The sequence below is a fragment of the Schistocerca americana genome, chromosome 10 (assembly GCF_021461395.2).
Source record: "Schistocerca americana isolate TAMUIC-IGC-003095 chromosome 10, iqSchAmer2.1, whole genome shotgun sequence".
Classification (NCBI taxonomy): domain Eukaryota; kingdom Metazoa; phylum Arthropoda; class Insecta; order Orthoptera; family Acrididae; genus Schistocerca; species Schistocerca americana.
In genome coordinates, this window is record NC_060128.1 from 50,145,422 (window position 1) to 50,168,580 (window position 23,159).

Genomic DNA, 23,159 nt, shown 5'->3' on the forward strand with positions numbered 1-23,159 from the left:
ATTGTTCTTCTCCTTAGGTGTGGTCTCATTACTGTAATGTGAAAAAAACATAATACATTTTAATTTTGTGTTTTTATATGTGGAACACTATTTTACGACAATAAATATCGTAAAAACTACTTTGGATTCTTTTTTAACTTTAAACATTTGTTTTTATTTTATGATACCAAAATTTTGGGTATCTGATGATAAGGAGCACTAAAATTTGTGTCAAATATTTCAGTTTCCCAAGTCATATCTTGGGCGGCTGAATGCGAATTTGTGGAAAAGATTTGTGGGTGTCACAAGTCATCCCACTGCGAGGCTGACGAACAGATGAAGATGTAAAAACCAGATGACAGAATTTAAGATAATATGAGATACATAAATGTAATCTAATGATCCAGGCTTAAATTTTGATATACATGATCTTTTCATACATTGCAAGAGTCCTTCTAAGCCAAAGAAATATGAAGGGTCCCTCAAGCCACCTCGTTTTATGGTAACGGTATGAATAATTTCTTCTAAGCCCGACAAATAAGAGATAACTGATACAGATTTGACAGTAGCAACTACACTTAACAAACCTTTTAACATTTTACGTAGGCCTATCGGCAGAATAAAGACACACAAATACCAGTAGAGAAAACCGTGTATGGGTTAACATACCATATAAACAACTGATACACGGAATTATACATTACATACAGTTTGTAATTATGTATCACTTATTGTAGCATTGCCCATGAAAAATAAGATCCCAGGTTCAATTCGGATCTCAGTTATAGTTTTATTCTGCAGGAAGTTTCAAACTGAAAGACTTTTTCTGAAGACTGCAGCTCTCTAGTTTTCTGTTGATTGTTAAAGAGTTGCAACCACATACTTTTGGTGTGATAGGTTGCTGTTTTACCAGACAATAGAAGAGAGTAGCACCCAGTGAAACATGGTACGGAGTGAAACATTTCATTTCAGTTGTTTCTGGTAATACTATTTCTTCATGTTGGTATCACTATATGTTGACCTATATCAAAGATATCTTTGAGTGTAATGGTCAAAGATCTGGTGAACCATATTCTTCATATCTACATCTACACTCTGCAAACCATCATGAGCTGCATGATAGAGGGCATGTCCCACTGTTCCAGTTATTAGGGATTTTCCTGTTCCATTCACATATGGAATGGAGGAAGAATGACTGTTTGAATGTCTCTGGGCATAAAGAAATTATTCTGATCTTACCCTCCAGATCCCCATGTAAGCAATACATAGGGGATTGTAGTATATTCCTAGAGTCATCATTTAAAACTGCTTCTTGAAACTTTGCTAATAGACTTTCTTGGGGTAGTTTACACCTATCTTCAAGAGTCTTCCACTTCAGTATCTCTCTCTGACACTTTCTCAAGGATTCAACAAACTTGTAACCATTTGTACTCCCCTTTTCATTACACATTCAGTATCCATTAGTCCCATCTGGTAGGGCTTGGATTAGATTAGATTCGGTTAGATTCAGTTTTCATTCCATGGGTGTGGAACATGTTAGAAAGTATAACATAAAAAACGTAAATCATGTGAATATAATACTTATAACCCTGATCATTTGTCAGGAAATTGTCATAATAGGTGAATACGTTACAGTAAACTGGAACTGCTAATATTAACAGAATTAATATACTGTCACAATGAAACACAGTTATACACTCTTAATAAATTTATCATACACAAAATACCTCATCTTGCCTCTTGTGACCAAGTGCTGTCAAAACTGAAATCTAGCACACATTTTTACTTAAGCTGGTCTGAGAGTCCCTGTTAAGATATTCATCTATAGAGTAGAAGGAGTTGCCTATCAAAAATTCTTTCATACTCTTTTAAACTGTGGTTTATCTGAAACCAAGTTTTTAATGGCTGCTGGCAATTTATTGGAAATGTTTGTTCCTAAAAATTGGACCCGTTTTTGCACCAAGGTAAGTGATTTTTGGTCTTTATGTAGATTCTTCTTGTTCCTAATACTGATATTACGTATTGAGTTTTGGTTGGAATTAGAGATATATTACTTGCAACTAATTACATTTAGGAATAAATATAATGTTAGGCAGTGGCTAGAATACAAATTTCCTCGAACAGGTTTCTACACGATGTTCTGGAATTTACACTACAAATGAGACTTATTACACACGTACTCGCCAGTACTACTACAGTGGTACTCACCTGAAGATGGCCAGAAGACTCTGCACCGAAATATCGTGGCAGGACGTTACCGATATCCGGCAGTTCTCCCATGTTTTTACGGAAAGATCAGTACGCCGGGAAAGCTTTAAACACCACTGCATGTTAGCTTATTACACATATGACAAAGTTGGTGTTTCCAAGTCAGTTTACTATCAATATTTATGTCATTCGTCCTTCACATTTTGGTCTTTCGATTCACCAGGCTAAAAGTACATTACTCATATGGTAGCCTTTAAATTTTCACTTTCAAAATGATTTTGTGTTTTCTCTATAAAATTGTAAAGGAACATTTAAAAACACAGTTAAGCATTTCAGCTTTTGCTTTGCTACCCTCAATTTCAGTTCCTGTCTAATTTGCTATGGAATGGACACTAACTCTGGTCCCACTAACAGCCTTTACATACAGCCAGAATTTGTTTGGATTTTGTGAAATGTCATTCGGTCATAGTGTGCTTCGGTAGTCATCGAAGGCATCACGCATTGCTCTCGTTACAGTCAAACGTACTTCATTCGGCATCTCTTCACCTATAGCCCTATGCTTTGTTTTACACATATTATTCAGTAATATCTGTTTCTTTAGAAGTTTCTTTACAGTGACTGTATACTGTGGAGGTTTCCTCCAACTATGAACTGTTCTACTGTGTACATATCTATCCAGTGCATGAACAACTATTCTTTTAAACTTGAGCCAGAGTTACTCTACATGCTCCTGTCCTTTGCTGAAAGTTTAAAGTTCCTCATTGAGATATGGCGCTTCAGATATTTTATCTAGTTTACTGAACACATATGTCTTTCTGCTCGTTTTAGTTGTCCTTTGTACTTTGGTAACCACTCCACCGTGACCACAGATGAGGATGTCAGGTTTGTTTGTTGCCATTAGAGCCAGCATATTTCCATCACTAGTGGGATCCCTATCTATCTGTTCAAAGTAGTTTTCAGAGAAGGTATTTAGTAATGTTTCACAGGATGTCTTATCAAGCCCACCACTAACGTAATTGTAATTTTCCCAATTAATTGTCGGACGATTAATGACCCCATCAACAATTAGAGTACGACTGGGGAACTTACGTATGAGTAAAGTGAGATTTTCTCTGAAGTATTGGTTACATCAGGAGATGAGTCTGGTGGGTGACAGGAGGATCCAGTTGTCACTTTATGCTCACCCCTAATACTGAGTCTCACCAAAATAATCTCGGTGGATTTGAGGTTTTCATCTACTGCAATAAATAGATCACCTGCATTTCTTATTTGTCTATCCTTACAATATATAGGGTGTTACAAAAAGGTACGGCCAAACTTTCAGGAAACATTCCTCACACACAAAGAAAGACAATATGTTATGTGGACATGTGACCGGAAACGCTTACTTTCAATGTTAGAGTTTATTTTATTACTTCTCTTCAAATCACATTAATCATAGAATGGAAACACACAGCAACAGAACGTACCAGCGTGACTTCAAACACTTTGTTACAGGAAATGTTCAAAATGTCCTCCGTTAGCGAGGGTACGTGCATCCACCCTCCGTCGCACGGAATCCCTGATGCGCTGATGCAGCCCTGGAGAATGGCGTATTGTATCACAGCCATCCACAATACGAGCACGAAGAGTCTCTACATTTGGTACCGGGGTTGCGTAGACAAGAGAGCTTTCAAATGCCCCCATAAATGAAAGTCACGAGGGCTGAGGTCAGGAGAACGTGGAGGCTACGGAATTGGTCCGCCTCTACCAATCCATCGGTCACTGAATCTGTTGTTGAGTAGCGTACGAACACTTCGACTGAAATGTGCAGGAGCTCCATCGTGCATGAACCACATGTTATATTAAAGGCACGTGTTCTAGCAGCACAGGTAGAGTATCTCGTATGAAATCGTGATAACGTGCTCCATTGAGCATAGGTGGAAGAACATCGGGCCCAATTGAGACATCACCAACAATGCCTGCCCAAACGTTCGCAGAAAATCTGTGTTGATGACGTGATTGCACAATTGCGTGCGGATTCTTGTCAGCCCACACATGTTGATTGTGAAAATTTACAATTTGATCACGTTGGAATGAAGCCTCACCCGTAAAGAGAACATTTGCACTGAAATGAGGATTGACACATTGTCGGATGAACCATTCGCAGAAGTGTACCCGTGGAGGCCAATCAGCTGTTGATAGTGCCTGCACACGCTGTACACGGTACGGAAACAACTGGTTCTCCCGTAGCACTCTCCATACAGTGACGTGGTCAACGTTACCTTGTACAGCAGCAACTTCTCTGACACCGACATTACGGCTATCGTCAACTGCACGAAGAATTGCCTCGCCCATTGCAGGTGTCCTCGTCGTTCTAGGTCTTCCAGAGTCGCGAGTCATAGGCTGCAATGTTCCGTGCTCCCTAAGACACCGATCAATTGCTTCGAACGTTTTCCTGTCGGGACACCTTCGTTCTGGAAATCTGTCTCGATACAAAAGTACCGCTCCACGGCTATTCCCCCGTGCTAATCCGTACATCAAATGGGCATCTGCCAACTCCGCATTTGTAAACATTGCACTGACTGCAAAACCACGTTCGTGATGAACACTAACCTGTTGATGCTACATACTGAAGTGCTTGATGCTAGTACTGTAGAGCAATGAGTTCCATGTCAACACAAGCACCGAAGTCAACATTACCTTCCTTCAACTGGGCCAACTGGCGGTGAATCGAGGAAGTACAGTACATACTGACGAAACTAAAATGAGCTCTAACATGGAACTTAAGCGTTTCCGGACACATGTCCACATAACATGTTTTCTTTATTTGTGTGTGAGTAATGTTTCCTGAAAGTTTGGCCGTACCTTTTTGTAACACCCTGTATACTTAAATTTTTCCCAAGAACCTCACTGCTATCAAGTTCAGGTTTCAACCCGCTTTCTGTACCTAGTGTTATGTGAGCTTCACTGCTTTTCACAAGTGCTTCAAACTCATTGACACCTCGTGCAAATGCTTCGACAGTTTACCAAAGATTTTAATACTCTTACCTGTGGGAGACATTTCTTTCGATCTTACACTGATACTTCTGGGTTTTCTGTAGTTACCGTTACACAGTTTCGATGCAGAGTCACCTAATCTAAAAAAACCTTTTATGCACACCACAGTCTGCTACCTGTGACGGGTAGTGCACACCTGACTTATTTAGGAGGGTCCAACAATCTCAACCCTACGGCACAATTTCAGGAAGTTGCAGCCTAGCTCGTGACAGATCTTTTGAAGTCTCCGGTTTAGTGCTTCCACTCGACTCGGAACCGAAGGGCCACGGCCAGTTCTGGGAACAGTGCTGCAAATTGTGAGCTTCACCGAAATTCCACGTGCGAGGCCAGTCTTTTCGACCTCCTCTGCCACTCACCGGAACGACCCCGGAGCCCAGACGACGTACACTATTTGATCCGACGTGTGCCACAGTCTGCAGTCGGTTGCAGCCCGTTCCTCAGTGGCCGCCGGACGAGCCTCTCCAGCATGTCGAGTGAGGCACACAGACTACGTTGCACCCGGTGTCCTTTCCTGTCCCTCGCTGCCATTTCCCTAACGGGTACCGCCGTTCGTCCGAGCTGCCGAAGATCGACAGACCCTTACCCTTTTGCATTTGCCTCCTCGTGAACAGGACAAAACAGGTCTCTCCAAAATAGGTGAAGTGAGTGCCACTGGCTCAGTTTCAGTTTTGGTGAGAGACGGCACCTCAGACACGTCGGTACGACACCCCGAGTCCTCCCCAATCCCTGTCCACCCTGTACCTGACACCTAGATCTACCATTGACACACCACTCACACTCGAGTGGACGGGTAATGACAGTTCCCGTACTTTGTGCAGAGGAAACAGAATCAACCAGAGAGTACCTCTGGTACAGGTATCACAGGTACACAACTCTCTGGAACTCTTCCGACACACCGATTCCTGGCAGCTGTGTATCGTCTGACAGGGTGATTTCCAGCTGCTTAAAAATGTCAACCAATTAATCCCGCGTTTGAGAACAGCATTCACAGTGGGGGTGCATTTTGCCCGGTGCAATGTAGTCGGAGACAGTCAACAGAGGACTTCAAATTATAACTGCTGATCATCTTTTAATTTGTAGACCCAAAATATTGCTAATTCCCTATAAGAATTGAAGCAAATACACAATATGTGGTGTGTGTACTGTAAGACCTTCGGTACACACACACTCAGATAATTTGACTTGTCACTCTAACGAAGTAGGCGAGTGTCAGCAATACGTCTCGTGGTCTTATCGTGGCGTGTTTATCTTCTGCCGTTAGGTCAGATCATAGAAATGCCAATTCCACGCTAAGAGTAGCAGATTGACGGTGACCAACTTTAAACAGAACTTGATTAATTTTCACACACATTTATTAAAATAATAAAAAGCATAGACATTACATAACTTGATTCTGGATGCTATTTACAATTGACAATCCGAAGTTCCTTTGGTCTGGGTACGTTAATCTTATTCTCACATATCTCTGATACTTGACAAAGTGTCTATACATTTCTCTTCATGGCTATGTACAGGAATATGATAATCTTATTAGGTGCAGACTGCAAATTGACTATAGACTGGTACAGACTAATGCAGACTCGTACAGACTGGTGCAGACAAATGCAGACTGATTAATGGGAGGTCTGTACACTTGTTATAATACCTCGCGCGTTCAGGTATCACTGCGCGAGTGTGATCCGCGAGGAGAAAAGGTTCCACGTTAGCAGCAATCTCATTGGCTGCGTGACATATTAATACGCGGATCGGCGGAAGCAGAATTTGGTCCGTATTTAAAGCAGCGCCATCTCGTAGTGCGGAGACGGACGAGCGCTGCGCCTGCGCTGTTGTGCTTAGCGGGGCGCGCTCTAGTGGGAAAGTTGTGTACGCGCTGACTATGCGGAACTATGTACACAACACAATGCGTGATTTCTATTATGGCAACACAAAAACCTGTGGTAAAAATTACTAGTTTCCTAAAATGTTTTGATGTTCATCATAGTTATTAGCAAACTCGAAAGCCGAGTTAATTTACGATAAATGCAGAAAATATATAGGGCTAATCCTCTTTAGGGCAAACTAGATGTTAACTAAATATGCCATTTTTTTTTTACTCGTGTCACATTTCTTGCCAGAGTGCGATATTTTCTGCAAAAAGAAGTGGTTGCAATTTTGCGAGCTGTGGGGCACTAAATTTTACTATTCTGAGCGTGGACATTTTTTCTCCCTATGATGTTTACATCGTTGGTCAAAAACTGTGTATAAGGCTATCAAGAAGTCAAAAATGAAATACCAACTTTGGCAGATGTGTATAAAGGACGAAACAGGTATTGCACAGTTAGTGGAGTTTAAGGTCAAATAATGATAAGTGAATAAATAAGGAGATGTATACAGGGTGTTACAAAAAGGTACGCCCAAACTTTCAGGAAACATTCCTCACAGACAAAGAAAGAAAATATGTTATGTGGAAATGTGTCCAGAAACGCTTACTTTCCATGTTAGAGCTCATTTTATTACTTCTCTTCAAATCACATTAATCATGGAATGGAAACACACAGCAACAGAATGTACCAGCATGACTTCAAGCACTTTGTTACAGGAAATGTTCAAAATGTCCTCCGTTAGCGAGGATACATGCATCCACCCTCCGTCGCACGGAATCCCTGATGCGCTGATGCAGCCCTGGAGAATGGCGTATTGTATCACAGCCGTCCACAATATGAGCACGAAGAGTCTCTACATTTGGTACCGGGGTTGCGTAGACAAGAGCTTTCAAATCCCCCCTACATGAAAGTCAAGAGGGTTGAGGTCAGGAGAGTGTGGAGGCCACGGAATTGGTCCGCCTCTACCAATCCATCGGTCGCGGAATTTGTTGTTGAGAAGTGTACGAACACTTCGACTGAAATGTCCAGAAGCTCCATCGAGCACGAACCACATGTTGTGTCGTACTTGTAAAGGCACATGTTCTAGCAGCACAGGTAGAGTATCCCGTATTAAATCGTGATAACGTGCTCCATTGAGTGTGGGTGGAAGAAAATAAAATGAGCTCTACCATAGGAATTAAGCATTTCTGTGCACATGTCCACATAACATCTTTTCTTTATATGTGCGTGAGGAATGTTTCCTGAAAGTTTGCCCGTACCTTTTTGAAACACCCTGTATATGCTATAACATAATGGAAGGCAACCACTCACCTGTAGTTGACCGACACATAGTAAACAGGCACATATAACTGTACAAAGACTTGATTACCTATGTTATAGTTTCAGTGCCTTCTCTGTCGCTCTCTCTTTCTCTCTGTCTCTCTCTCTCTCACACACACACACACACACACACACACACACAAACACACACACACACACACACACACACACACACACACACACCACATAGTACACACACCAAAAGATTGCTTACAAATCACTTGTGTGACCCATTCTAGAATACTGTTCAGGCATGTGGAACCCATACCAAATAGAACTAACAGTGGATATTGATCTTATACAGAGAAGAGAAGAACAAGTGTTCACAGAGGCCGAGCAAGTTCAATGGCGTCAAGGGGCAGTGCAGAGTGGTACGGCGGTATTTGGTGGCATTACTTTATTCTCACAATTTACAGTGCTTCAGAGAGTGCAGCGGTGCGTCAGTGTGTTGCCCGCACGCGATTCCAGTCGGGTCGATAGCTCCCGGTATGCCGACACTGCTGCCGTCACGTGCGAAGCCGCTCAGCTGGAACTCAGCCGTGTCACCTACCGAGGCACAGCTTCTGGTGCCGCGCCACTGCCCGCTACTTCGGAGACTGCTACAGTCCCCGGTCCTCGCCGCCCTCTGCCCCGTTTGGCCTGCTCTGTCCGACCGTGGGACGAAGGTGGTCGTAACGGTCACCAGTGGCCCTGGGCCGCTGCTGCTCCCGGGACAGGACCAGACCCGAACCCGCACCCTCCCGGATGCCGTGCCGCAAATTGCCGCTAGTGGTGCTCGCCGGATGGCAACACCCGCTGCTGTCTCTGGCACTGCTCCAGTGCAGCTACACCTCGTGCAGCGTACGCCTCGCCCAGACTCCGGTATGCCAGGTGGGTAGCAAGCGTGGCCCGTCCGAGACTGCTGTCACTGCCCCCCTTCAGGCAGACCGTGCAATCTCCGAGTACCCGGCTGCCGTTCCGTCCCGCCCCTGTGTCGTGTCTCCAGAGGCGGAATACGGCCCGAACGAGTACACGGAAACAAAGTACAGATTTACACAGAATATTTACAACATCGCTGCCAGACTGGCCCCTATAAGTGTAGACCGGCACAGGCCCGACCCGACTCTCGACTGACCGGGCACACACACTCTCCCGAGGTAAAAGTACCTCACTATTTAAACTGCCTTTCCCTTCGCCTCTGACGCAGTGTCAGAGAGAGACAGAAACTGTGGCAGAGATAAATTCCCAAATGTCAGCCGTCTACAAGTCTCGACTCGGCTCTGGCCTAGTTCCTCGCCTCATGTCGCGATAACCTCAAGCAGTTCTGGAGTTTGCTGCCTCACTGTCGCTTCACACAAAGCAATTCGTATACGCAATAGTGCCATCGCAGCACCGTGCTCGTGAGTGCCGTGTTTGCATTTTCTGGCCTACTAACTGTCAACTGTTTCAACACTCTGCCTCCAGCCCCAGTTTCCGTAATCCAACCACACGTTCATTGACATTTAATAAAATTTTCTCTTTCGTACAACTGGCGCAGCAAAATATTTGTAATGAGTCTTATTCGCCCCTGTGCAGTAAAGATATCGTACTATGACTGTGACTATATTTGAGTAAGCTGACAGAAAGTTGAAAGCTATGGTATCAATTTTTTTCACCGACCTTGGTGCCTGTCAGTTTTTTGAGCTGATGTGATAAAGGCACACGTACTTGCACCCAGTATTGTGTTAATCAAAAGTTAACATATGCGGAAGTCGCAAGTTTTCATTCTCCTACTGAGCTACATCCTAATCTCCACATCCCGATGTGACGAGGAGTTGCATATTTAAATGGACCTTTCTGGACAAGAAGTCAACACGAAGAGAGAACAGCCGACACAGCAGTGCTGGCATCATTGGGGATACGAGGTAAATGTCACGCTGCGTGCCTCTATTTGAAGGAATTAATCTTCGATCGATGTTTCAGAACGGCTACGATGTTTCTTAATCCACATGCACCTGTAACTGATGCATTTCTGGACTTACAATTTCTGGTGCACATTAGCATAACTACATCAGCTCCTAATAATTCCCATTATCTCTGTCCCTTACCACTATATCCGGCGAACTATACTAGGTAATTGGCATTGGGGGAGTTAGCACATTTGTAATAATTTTAAATAATTTGCAAAGAAGGAGTATACCATACTGTCATTAAGCTGTACAACCACATGCCATCCCATTTGAGACAGTTATCAAATTTGAGTGTGTTTAAAGTGAAACTGAAATGGTACTTGCTGTAATACTGTTTCTGTTCTGTTTCTGAGTTTTTGGAACACCATAAACAGTAATGTAAGTAGTCACACATTCTTAACTGTGCTTACTTATTTCATTTATTTTATTTGATTTTATAATAATGTTACCAGTATGCAACATGCATTTCATTATGATTTAAAAATCATACTAGGTTTCTGAAAGTATTTGTGTAGCCATGTATGGAAGTGAAATGTGGACAGTAAAGACAAGAAGAGAATAGAGGCTTTCGAAATGTGGTGTTACAGAAGAATGCTGAAGATTAGATGGGTAGATCACATATCTAATGAGGAGGTATTGAATAGAATTGGGGGAGGAGAGATTTTTGTGGCACTACTTGACTAGAAGAAGGGATCAGTTGGTAGGACATGTTCTGAGGCATCAAGGGATCACCAATTTAGTATTGGAGGGCAGCGTGGAGGGTAAAAATCGTAGAGGGAGACCAAGAGATGAATACACTAAGTAGATTCAGAAGGATGTAGATGCAGTAGTTATTTGGAGATGAAGAAGCTTGCACAGGATAGAGTAGCATGGAGAGCTGCGTCAAACCAGTGTCAGGACTGAAGACCACAACAACAACAACAACGACAACAACAGGTATGAACTGTATTTATTGTCTCGAACCTGACTTGTCCTAAACTGTATGTGCAAACTATGTATCAAATCACAGTTAATGGGACCAATAAGGAAATACAAACATGGGTAGAGAGCCACTGTTTGTGACATTACTGTTACACCCGAGACTGGTTTTAAAGAGATTGTTCCACAGCTCTAATGTTGGACTTACTGGCTAAGAAAGCTAAAACCATATTGGAGGTGATGAATTCCTGCAAGTGTAGGAGGGAGTGGTGGATTGTTGCAGTCGAGTACCACGGATTGTGGAAGGTCAGCATTTGGGTTTCTGCTTAAGGGAACGATGAAAGAAAAGCTAGTTTTTACCAGTCAATCACCATTAAACTTGCATTTGGGGCCAAAGATGAGACCTTTTGAGAGAATTGAGTTTTCTACAGGGGTCAGGTTCTCAAAAGATAAGCTGAAAACAGTGTTGGGAGAATGGATAGGGTACTCAGGAATAATGTGTGTAAAACACACATGAACGCAGGAGTGCGAAGAGTACACTAACCCATTCTTCCCAACTAATAATACTCACAACAGAAGTAATCCACATATTAATAAAATAATAACTCAAACTAATATATCTAATACAAATAGCCAGACATTGGGTGTTGTTTTATTTTATTGTACATATGAAAATCTATAGTGAGGGACGTGGTTGTAGCAATTTAGCAAGATCAAATACCTGCTCAGACCTAGCAATAAGTATTCCGTGGACCACAATTCCACCCTGGAGGTGCACAGACTTCCCAAGATAATGTGTCAAAACAATACCAGTGTGCAGATAAAAAAGCTTGAGGGATATTTGTGTGAAAGAAAGCTTTTATAATTTGAGGCAACAACATCTCACATTTGTGAAAATTGTTAACGTATTGACATACAGACAAATACAATGGCTGAAGGAAAGAAGTGAAGCACACGGGAAACACAATTGGATGACGATGTAACTTTTCACACCTACACTACATCAGTAGGTATGTACGTGATTAGAGTTTAAATTCTCTGCGGCAGGTGGCATGGACACTACACTACATTAGAGTCGTGTGTGTTTAGTGTCGTTACACTGTCCGGCAGGGTACATAAGGTGTGTACTGTGTCCAACGTCGAGTGATCACTACGATGGACACGGAGATGCCGCATACTCGTGCGAGGCAGTGTTATCGGCACCTGACAGTTAAGTGCAAAACAGAGGGTTCATCAAACCACGTTCACAATTCACTATTATTCCAATCTTGTATAGCACATGGAACGAACGAACACCTATATCTTTCTGTACGAGCTCCGAGTTCCTTTATTTCATCACGGTGATCATTTCTCCCTATGTAAGTCTATGTCAACAAAATATTTTCACATTAAGTGAAGAAAGTTGGTGATTGGAATTTCGCCTTTAATTATGTCCACCCCAAATCCTGTATCATTTCAGTGATACTTTCTCCCCTATTTCATTATAATACAAAATGTGGTGCCCTTCTTTGAACTTTTTTGATGCACTCCGTCTGTCCTATCTGGTAAGGACCCCACACCGCGCAGTAGTATTCTAAAAGAGGACGGACAAGCGTTGTGTAGGCAGTCTACTTAGTAGGTCTGTTACATTTTCTAAGTGTCCTACCAATAAAACGCAGTCTTCGGTTAGCCTTCCCCTCAACATATTCTATGTGTTCCTTCCAATTTAAGTTGTTTGTAATTGTAATTCCTAGGTAGTTAGTTGAATTTACGGCCTTTAGATTTGACTGATTTATCGTGTAACCAAAGTTTAATGAATTCCTTTTAGTACACATGTGGATGATCTCACACTTTTCATTACTTAGAGTCAATTGCCAATATCTGCACCATACAGATATCTTTTCTAAATCGTTTTGCAATTTGTTTTCATCTTCTGATGACTTTATTAGTCGATAGAGGACAGTGTCATCTGTAAACAACCTGAGGGTTTCTCAAATTGTCTTCCAAATCCTTTATATAGATAAGAAACAGCAAAGCGCCTATAACACTACCGTGGGGAACACCAGAAATCACTTCTGTTTTACTCGATGACTTTCTGACAATTTCTACAGGTGTGAGCTCTCTGGCAGGAAATCACAAATCTAGTCACATAACTGAGACAATATTCCGTAAGCACACAATTTCACTACAAGCCGCTTGTGTGGTACAGTGTCAAAAGCCTTCTGGAAATACAGAAATACAGCACCAATTTGAAATTCCTTGTCAATAGTAAAGAGCTAGTTGTGTTTCACAAGAATGATGTTTTCTAAATCTGTGTGGACTGTGTGTCAGTAGACCGGTCTCTTCAACATAAGTGATAGTGTTCGAGCACAATATACGTTCTAAAATCCTGCCACATATTCACGTTAATGATACGAGCCCGTAATTTAGTGGATTACTCCTACTACCTTTCTCGTCCGTGTGACCTGTGCAACCTTCCAGTCTTCGGGTACGTGTTTTGTCGAGTGAACGGTTATATACGATTGTTAACTATGGAGCTATTGCATCGGCATACTCTGAAAGGAAGCTAATTAGTATACAGTCTGGAGCAGAAGACTTGCTTTTATTAAGTGATTTAAGTTGCTTCGCTACTCACGAGGATATTTACTTCTACATTATTCGTGTCAGCAGCTGTTCTCGATTTGAATTCTGGAAAATTTATTTCATCTTCTGTGGGTCTCCATTTGGCCAGCTGGTCGAATCCTGTGATATCCAGATTTGTGCAGTATTCAGATGTGACAGTGGCCTAATGTGAGAGCAGGCATACTTGACGTCAAGGTAACAGTTCTCCACATCTGACCACCACAGAGGAGGGAAGCTGTACCATGCTGTAATCCCTTCACATTCTGTGCCATCCCATACCATCTGGCAGGGACCGGAAACAGCTGGACTAGGAAATTACCGTCCCGTGTAGAGGCTGCCAAAATACCACAGTGCAAATGACTGCATCCGTGACCGGGATGCCACAGTGTGGTAGCAAATGGACTATCCAGGAAACTTATCATTAATTGTGCCAGTTGTAAATATACTCATTCATTTTGGAATTCTGATAAGTGTAAAGTGTAAAGATAATTATTTTGAAGTAAATGTTAGGTGGTTGTACGGATTGAGAGCTATTGGCAAAGGACACACTGCAGCAGAAACAACGTGTGCCATGATGAATATACCACACCCACCTTGTAAAATCGACAAGTATGCAGGATTTATTGGAGCCGCTGTGGAATCTGTTGCATGTCAGTCAATGAAGGGTGCTGCAAATGAAGCTGTTGAAATGAATGATGGTACTACTGACACAGCAGTAGCTTTTGATCACCCTTGTCAGCAGTGCTACAGTTCTAAGAATTCTGTTGCTACAGTGACATGTGTGGATACTGGAAAGGTAATAGATTTCCAGATTTTAACCAAACATTGTTATAAGAGTAAATCAGGGAGTGAAAAAGGGCATTTCTGTGACAGAAATTATGAAGGAACAAGTGGTGGTATGGAGGCCTCTGCAGCTATTGAAATTTTTAGTCAATCTATGAACAAAAGGGGAGTGTATTACACTAAGTTCTTAGGTGATGGAAACTCAAAAGCATATAACAGTGTAGTAGCCACTCCGCCTTATGGTGAGAAGATTATCACAAAACTGGAATGTGTTGATCATGTCCAGAAGCGGATGGACACCAGGTTGAGGAAGTTGAAACAAAGTTTGAGAGACAAGAAACTTTCTGATGGTAAAACCATAAGAGGCAGGCTGACAGATAAAATGATTGATGAACTACAGCAGTATTATGGGATGGCCATTAGAAATAACACTGGGGATTTGTCGAAAATGAAGCAGGCAGTATGGGTTACCTTCTTCCACATACTGTCAACTAATGAAAAACCAGTACACCATCTTTGCCCTCCTGGACCTGATTCATGGTGCAATTACCGCAATGCCCAGTACTCAAACTGTTCATACAGCCATGAACATTCCATCCTAGTGGCATCACGGATATCATAAAACCTATTTACAGAGACCTGGCAAATCCTAAATCACTGAAGAAGTGTCTGCATGGTCAGACTCAAAATCCCAATGAGTCATTCAATAATCCTACATGGACCCACTTACCAAACAATGCTTTTGTTGGAATGAAGACACTAAAGTTGGGGGGTTAATGATACTGTTATTGCTTTTAATGATGGCAACATTTTTAGGGTAAAAGTGCTACAGCATAATTCTTGGAGCAGACTGCATCAGAGAGCTTGAATGGATGGACAAGGTTTGCATTGATAAAGCAGAGTATGCAGCACAGTTGGCCACTGAGGAGTCCAGAAAGAAGAAAAAACTTGGAAAAAGATCACAAGGATGATATACAGTATGGTGCAGGGTGCTTCTGAGTGACGAAAAATAAAAAAAAAATCAAGCATATATTAAGTGAGTTACAGTCTTTTGAAACTTTAGAAGCCATTCCGGAAAATATACATTTTATGTTGCATTTTTCCCTAACTCTCAGAAACCACTTTGAGTAGAGTGTTCAAATTTTCAGAGAGTAATAACATACATATCCTGAGTCTACTGAACTAAAATGTATGTTATGTATAATTAAAATTATTTAGGATAACATACAATAAAAGTACTCAAAATTTTAACCGTGTAATTAAAAAACTCTATTTCCAAAAGCAGTAGCTGAAATGCAATTATTGTAGTTCAGTTGACTCAGGACATACAGTTTAATGTCCTGTAAAAGTTTCATGTCAATGGCTACAGTGGTTCCTGAAATACAGAGAAGCCAAGTCACTAAATTTAACATCGTCAGGATAGGGCATTCCAACTCCCGTTAAAGGAGAGCAGTGTGGAGAGGCAGACAGTAAACAAGGTCCTGAATCACAACATGATGCAGGAAGTCGGAAACATGCAATGAAGAAAAATAACAAGAAGAAAAGATTAAGCGAGCATGCAAAATGCTATAAGAATGGGTTAGAGATCCTGTCAGAATGTGCGCACTTAGGAAGTTGCAAATACGACTGTACACAAAGGTATGAAATCGAGAAGCTGAGGTTGGCAGCACAGGCTCACTTATGTTATACAGTTCTTGTCAATACCAGAAAGTGAAAATAAAGAGCAGGCAAAAGGGCATCAGGGACAGATTTCAGTGCAGTGGAAGAGATAGCAGCAGCAGTACAACAGCTACTGAAAAGGTTTGCCAGCCATCCAACTTCTCAATACTGGATGATCGGTATACGTGTGGGGAGCATCTACAGTAGGGGAGAGGAATTACAGAATTTCAGTTCTGGAATTTATGTTATTGGAAATGTATAAATTTTTATACATAAAATATGGTTTGTCAAGAGTATTACAAACTATTATATTTCAAATGTAATGTTCAGCAAAATTTTCCATGTTTATTGTTGGCGGGGTTCGAGCTTTACACGAACTGTATTGAAACGTACGGTTTATTGTTATTCTTTATTGAATTACAATATTAACATGCTAACATTCTATTTTACACACAATTAATGTTAGCAATAAGAAAAAGGACATTTTGGGACAGACGGCCATAACAGTAGCTCTCGTTTCCAGAAATGTGAAAGATGATGACACAGAAGCTGAACAGTGACTGTAGCATTAGCTGCCTCAAAATTTCAAATCTCCTGAGATTCTTTAGTAACAGTCTCTTGGCTCTAATTTGTCTGGCTGATTAAACATTTGTAATGTAAAATAATTTCAGTATAAAAGAATAGGATGTTGAGCAAGTCCACTAACTTTTAAAGTATTAACATTTCTGTACACATAGCACAATGAATATCCAGCAGGTAAGAAATTTTGTTCACTAGCTGCTTTATACTATTTTACACTTGTTAATAGCTACACAAAGATTGGCTAAATAGGTCTCTGAAATAAATGAGAAACTTGGCACAATAATACTGTATTGACACAATTATGTCAGCCAGACTTAATGACTAGCACCTGACAAATACAGAGTGGTGTGTTCTACCAGCTGTTCGGAGGCACTCGGGTCGGACTAGTATACCGCTGCGACCGCTCTTTTCGAATTCACTTCGGCGACTACGTAATGACGGTCACAGCTATCGGCACCGTAGTGACAGTCGGGCCACGATCTACCTCGCAGCGCCGTGCAGAGTCTCGACGACCGTCAGGATCTGGTCAAAATGTGGCCGCTTCTCGGGCTTGTACTCCCAGCAGCTCAGCATCAGGCGGTACATCTCGTCCGGCGTCCCGTCGGGCTTCGGCATCCGGTATCCTGTAGAGCATGTCGCAAGTGATATTTTAGTGTCACGAGAAAACAGCTGCTATTAAGAGAGAGGCTTCAAGTTTAAGTTTTGATATCATAAACTTTGTAGGATCCGTTGAAAAGACAATACTTCCTGACTTAGTTTTCATCAGTGCACCAGACATCACAGTACATTCCAACAATAATTCACACACTGCTCCCACCACAATGCTCGATGTTGCTCATCCTACCACAACCGTCCCTCCCCCTCCCGAGCTGTGCATATATGCACTCCCCCCACCCCCACCCCCGCAACACACACAGTTTCCATCCCATCTGCCAAAACTACACAGGATTTTATTTTACTCTCATTTCTTTTGTTGTATCTGTTTGCATTAACTTAAATAATAAATTAGTGATTACCTCATAACATCCATAAATGTTCAGTATAAGTTTGTTCATTCACTCATTTAACAAGTTCTGTAGATTCCAGCACGAGCCAGAATCAATCGAGGTATACAGGGTGTAAAGTTTAAGTTGACAAACCAGAATGACTCAAAAAATAAGCTTCACACGAAAAAATATGTAGAATCCGAAGTTGATCATTTTTGAGGGGGACATCTGCTGGCGCTAAAATTAGCCTGCCACCCCAGCCCCCTGTGGGTGGGGTGGGAGGCAACTTCAAAATTTCAAATGGGAACCCCTATTTTTATTGCAGAATCAGATTCTACATAAAAAACCATGTACATTTTGTCTTAAACATTTGTTTTGATTCTTGGTAGTTGGCACTGTAATTCAAGAAAATCTGTGGTCTCATTTTTGCACTGAAAATGGTTACAGATAAATAAAAATTACTTATTTACTTCGTAAATTTTGATTCGCTAAAACTAAAACTTTCCCTCTCACTCTCCCCATAGGGTGGGGTTTGAGAGAGAGGAATAAGAGTTTTACAAATGTTGACCCAAATACGTTTATCTTTAGTTAGCAAGTGGGTTAGTCTTTTCCTCAGTTTACTTTATTAGTTCATGAGCTCATGAGTTCACTCATTAGTAAGTAGGATGTTTGGGTAGTTAGTTAGCTAGTCAGATGATTTGGTTGATAATTAAAAGTTGTGTGGCCTCGTGACCATGAAACAAACAAAACTTATCTGAATCTGCAGAATAAATTAATATTTTGGTCAACATTTGTAAAATTCTAATTCCTCTCTCTCAAACCCCAACCTATGGGGAGAGAGGGAAAGTTTTAGCAAATCAAAATTTACAAAGTAAATAAGTATTTTTTATTTATCCGTAACCATTTTCCACGCAAAAATGAGAACACTGATTTTCTCGAATTACAGCTCCAACTATCAAGAATCAAAACAAATGTTTAAGACAAAATGTATGTAGTTTTTTATGTATAATCTGATTCTGAAATAAAAAATAGGGGTTCCCATTTGAAATTTTAAAGTTGCCTCCCACATTGCCCGCAGAGGGTTGTGGTGATGGGCTAATTTTAGCACCAGCAGGTGTTCCCCTCGAAAATAATCAAATTTGAATTCATCAACTTTGGATTCTACACATTTTTTCGTGTGAAGCTTATTTTTTGAGTTATTCTGGTTTGTCGACCTAAAATTTACACCCTGTATATTAAAAAAATGAAAGGGAAAATAAACTATCACTCTACTTTAACGTTACTCATGCTTCCGCCATCTAAATATAATAGAGAAAATTAGAAAGAAAGCACCTACTTTGTAGAAATCAGCTATGCTTTGGAACTGCTCTTTATATGCTATTATTAGCTTCATATTTACTCGTGTACAACAGTACTTTTCAAAGACAATATATGCGTATAGTGGTAATTACTAATAACGATTATTAACCCTTTCACTACTCCAGACGTAAATATACACTAATCATCTCAGTGCTCCAGACGTATATATACTATTTGCTATAAAAAATACTTACAGCGGTTCCCTGCTACAGTCATAAAGTTACGTATAAAGCCGACAATCTGGCCAGCGAGTCAGAGGTAATTGTTGCGCAAATATGCAGTTTAATTGTTGGAATACTGGGAAATACCTCAACGACTATTGAATGCTGAATTCTCTTTCTGCTGAGTTCATTCGTATCGCTATATTACCTAGTTTGTGTGCGGCTGTTTCCGCGTTAACGAATAAAATGACGCGATGTTACCGTCCGTTTACAGACAATGAGCTGCTGAGTATTCTAAACCAAAGTGACGACGAGGACATCATCATGCCCAATCCAGATGATTATGGGTGGACAGATAATGACGACGATGAGCTTTTTGATAAATCTGTCACCACAAATATAAAAAATATTTGTGAACCAACAAACGTTGAACCAGTAAATGCAGATCCAGATTTTAGATGGAAAGGCTCTGATTTGGACCCTAAAATGTATAATTTCGATAACAGTGGTTCCGGTTGCAAAATCGTCAATTTAGATGCTTTATGTACTATATACGACTGCTTCCAAGTTTTTTTTTTAGCCAAGAAATTGTGAGCTACATAGCTGAACAATGTAATTTATATTATGAACACCTTTGCAATGATGCCAGTGAAAAATCAAGACTGCAACGTTGGAAAAACACAAACAATGGCAAAGTTTACTGTTTCCTTGCTGTAAATTTTCTGATGGCTCGAGTGAGAAAAAATGAAATAAACAGTTATTGGACCATTGATCAGTTACTGTCTACTCCAGTGTTTGCACAATTCATGCCAAGAGATAGATATCTTCTGTTACTTAGAATGTTACATTTTGCTGATAACAGTAAGGACCCTGGAGATGACAAAATCTGGAAATTACATCGAATTGTGGATCACTTAAGAAAAGTGTTTCCAGGTGCTTTCTATCCTTTTAAAAATTTTTGCATTGACAAAAGTTTACTTCTCTTCAAAGGTTGTGTCTTCTTCAAGTAGTACATTCCTTCCAAACGATGAGGATTTGGTGTAAAATTTTATGTGTTATGTGAATGTGAAACTGGTTATATTCTTGACTTTATTATTTATGTGGGTGCAGCAACAGACGTAAAAAAAAAGAAACTGACTTTAGTGTAAATGTTGGAATACCTGGAAGCATTGTTCTCACTTTACTTGAACGTCACCTTGGTAAAGGTCACACATTATATGTCGACAATTGGTACACTAGGCCAACGTTATTTTCTTATTTGGATGACAGAGTGAGTAATGCCTGTGGAACTGTGAGAACAAACAGCAAAGGCATGCCTGCTTTATCAAAAAAACTTAGAAAAGGCGAGATTGAGTTTAAGTCAACAGATAAACTTCTTGCTCTGAAGTGGCAGGACAAGCAGGAAGTGAGGATGCTTTCAACTCTTCATACAAACGAAATTACAGCAACTGACAAAATTGACAGAACCATGAATGAACCAAAAACAAAACCAGCTTGCGTTGTAAGCTACACTGAAAATATGGGGGCCATCGACAGGAGCGACATGATGCTAAGTTCAGTAGGATGTGTACGAAAAACTGTAAAATGATATAAAAAAGTTTTTTTTTCATTTGGTGGATATGTCTCTGCTCAATGCGAAGTGCATTATATAAAACTCAAACAGGATGAAATATTTCAGTATCTGATTTTCAACAGAAACTTATCAAAGAGATCCTAGAGATTCACCAACAACCGCAAACAGAGGGACGTCACGGAAGGAGATCGGCTGACGGTGACAATCTCTTACGCCTAACCGAGCGCCAATTTATCTCGCTAATCCCAGGAGCTTCAAAGAAGAAGGCCGCCCAGAGAAGGTGTATTGTATGTGCAAAACATGATAAATGAATTGACACAAGATACATTTGAGTAAAATGTAATATTCCTTTACGTTTGAATTTTTATTTCGAGAGATAGCACACTTTGAAGTATTACAAATGTAATATGTTTTGTATTTTTTTTCTCCTAATAAAGTACCTTTTTCGAACAAAATAAGACTTTCTGAACAAAGATTTAAAAAAGGAAACGATTTACACCGACAATACTGGATTTTGCATCTCATTTTTACCTCAATAATAACAGTAGACTGCTACGGTCATAAATATACACACCGGGTGAAAATAAGACGCACAGGGAGGGAGCTGCTGAGAGTAAATGCGCAGTGAAAGAGTTAAATGGACAGATTGCTCCCATAAAAATGACACATCAGTTTGCAGACGAGAATGACGAAAAGACTGTTACACATCGAGTTTCGGCCAAAGCCTTCTTCAAAAGAAAGAAAAACTCACACACATTTACACAAGTGGGCCCACCTCACACACTGCTCGCTCTGGCCACTCTGGGAAAATTGCAACTGTCACGTCGAAGAAAAGTAGCCGTTGCGAGTAAAGCGAGGAAGGGGGAGGGGTAGCAGGGTACAGGTCCAGCAGAGCGTGCAGGGACCGACGCTACCGCTTTCCCACGCGACCGAACTTCTGACGGGACGGGGTAGGCCTACGACGGGACCGGAACGGAGCGTGCCGGGCAGACAGGTCGGACAGGTGTCGCACCCGGGTCTTCCGCAGGGACGGGAAGCCCGTGCGAGGTGCCGGGATGGGGAGGGGCGTAGGGACGGACTAGAAAGCTGTGGAGCTCCACCAGGGCCACGTTTATCTACCGTCGTGCCCCGAAACGAGACACACCGTACTCGAGATTCTTCCGACCCCTCCTAAAGCAGTGTTCCGTCGCCCACGTGACCTCCACAGTATCCCAGTCCGTCCCTACGCCATTCCCGACCTCGGCCCCTCGCCACGGGGACCGTGACCCCGAGGAAGATTCGAGTGTGAGACCTGCCCGAGCTGTCCGCCTGGCACTTCCTATTACAGTCCTGTCACAGACTGGTCCTCTGCCATCAGAGGCCGGACCACTTACGAAACCGGCTATGTCGTACACCGTCTCTGCTGCAACCGTCGCACAGCTTTTTATACCGGCACGACTATATTACACCCGTCCGCCAGAATTGACGGCCACCGCGAAACTGTGGCCGCGAACCACCCTGCGGCACACCGTGCAGCCGAACACGAGACGTTCGATTTCGACGGCCGCTCCATCACCCGGGCCGCCCGGATCCTTTCGTACACCGTCAGCTTTTCTGAAGTGCGCAGATAGCAGTTAACCTGAAACACGTACTCCACTCCCGAAAACATCCCTGCCTCGACCTACTGTAGCCCGATGGCCCCACATCCTGCCTCCTTTGTCTTATCGCTTCCTCCCAGTTCGTGTCCCCTGGCTCTCTGTCGACGTCCCCATCGGTCTTTCCCCCTCTCTGCTTCTTTCATTTTCCACCCCCTGCCTCCCTCCCACTCTTCCTCGCCCCGCCACCTCCTGCAGTGGTCCTCCCACACTTCCCAGACGGCGCTCTTCTCTCTCTTTTACCAATTGTAACACATCAGATGGCTGCTGAATTCGTAAATTGATTTCATATCTGGGGAAAGAACTAGCTCGAGAAATACAATGAATCTAAAAAATGCCTGTATCCCTTGAGAGAGTAATAAACACTGAAAATCATCTGCAGAATGTATTGCAGAGAAATGAAAATAACTGTAATATAAGGTGACAAACACAATTAAATAATGGGAAATATAACTCAGAACAATTTTCAGCAAAGTAATAAATTGCTAAGAAAGAGGATAGTTAGCAGTGATCAATAATTCTAGATTATGGAATACCAGGAATAGCTCACAATTGGTTCACCTCTTA

At 41.6% G+C, this 23,159-nt stretch overlaps 1 protein-coding gene across 1 annotated transcript in view; it reads right to left on the bottom strand.

The window, feature by feature from the left end:
- Positions 1–16,675: 16,675 nt before the first annotated feature.
- Positions 16,676–23,159, bottom strand: part of LOC124552657 (tyrosine-protein kinase Fer-like) — a 627,186-nt gene continuing 620,702 nt past the window's right edge. Inside the window, exon 14 of the mRNA XM_047126982.1 lies at positions 16,676–17,502. Coding sequence (XP_046982938.1) covers positions 17,360–17,502 — 143 coding nt within the window. The 3' untranslated portion in view covers positions 16,676–17,359. The remainder of the gene's footprint in view (positions 17,503–23,159) is intronic.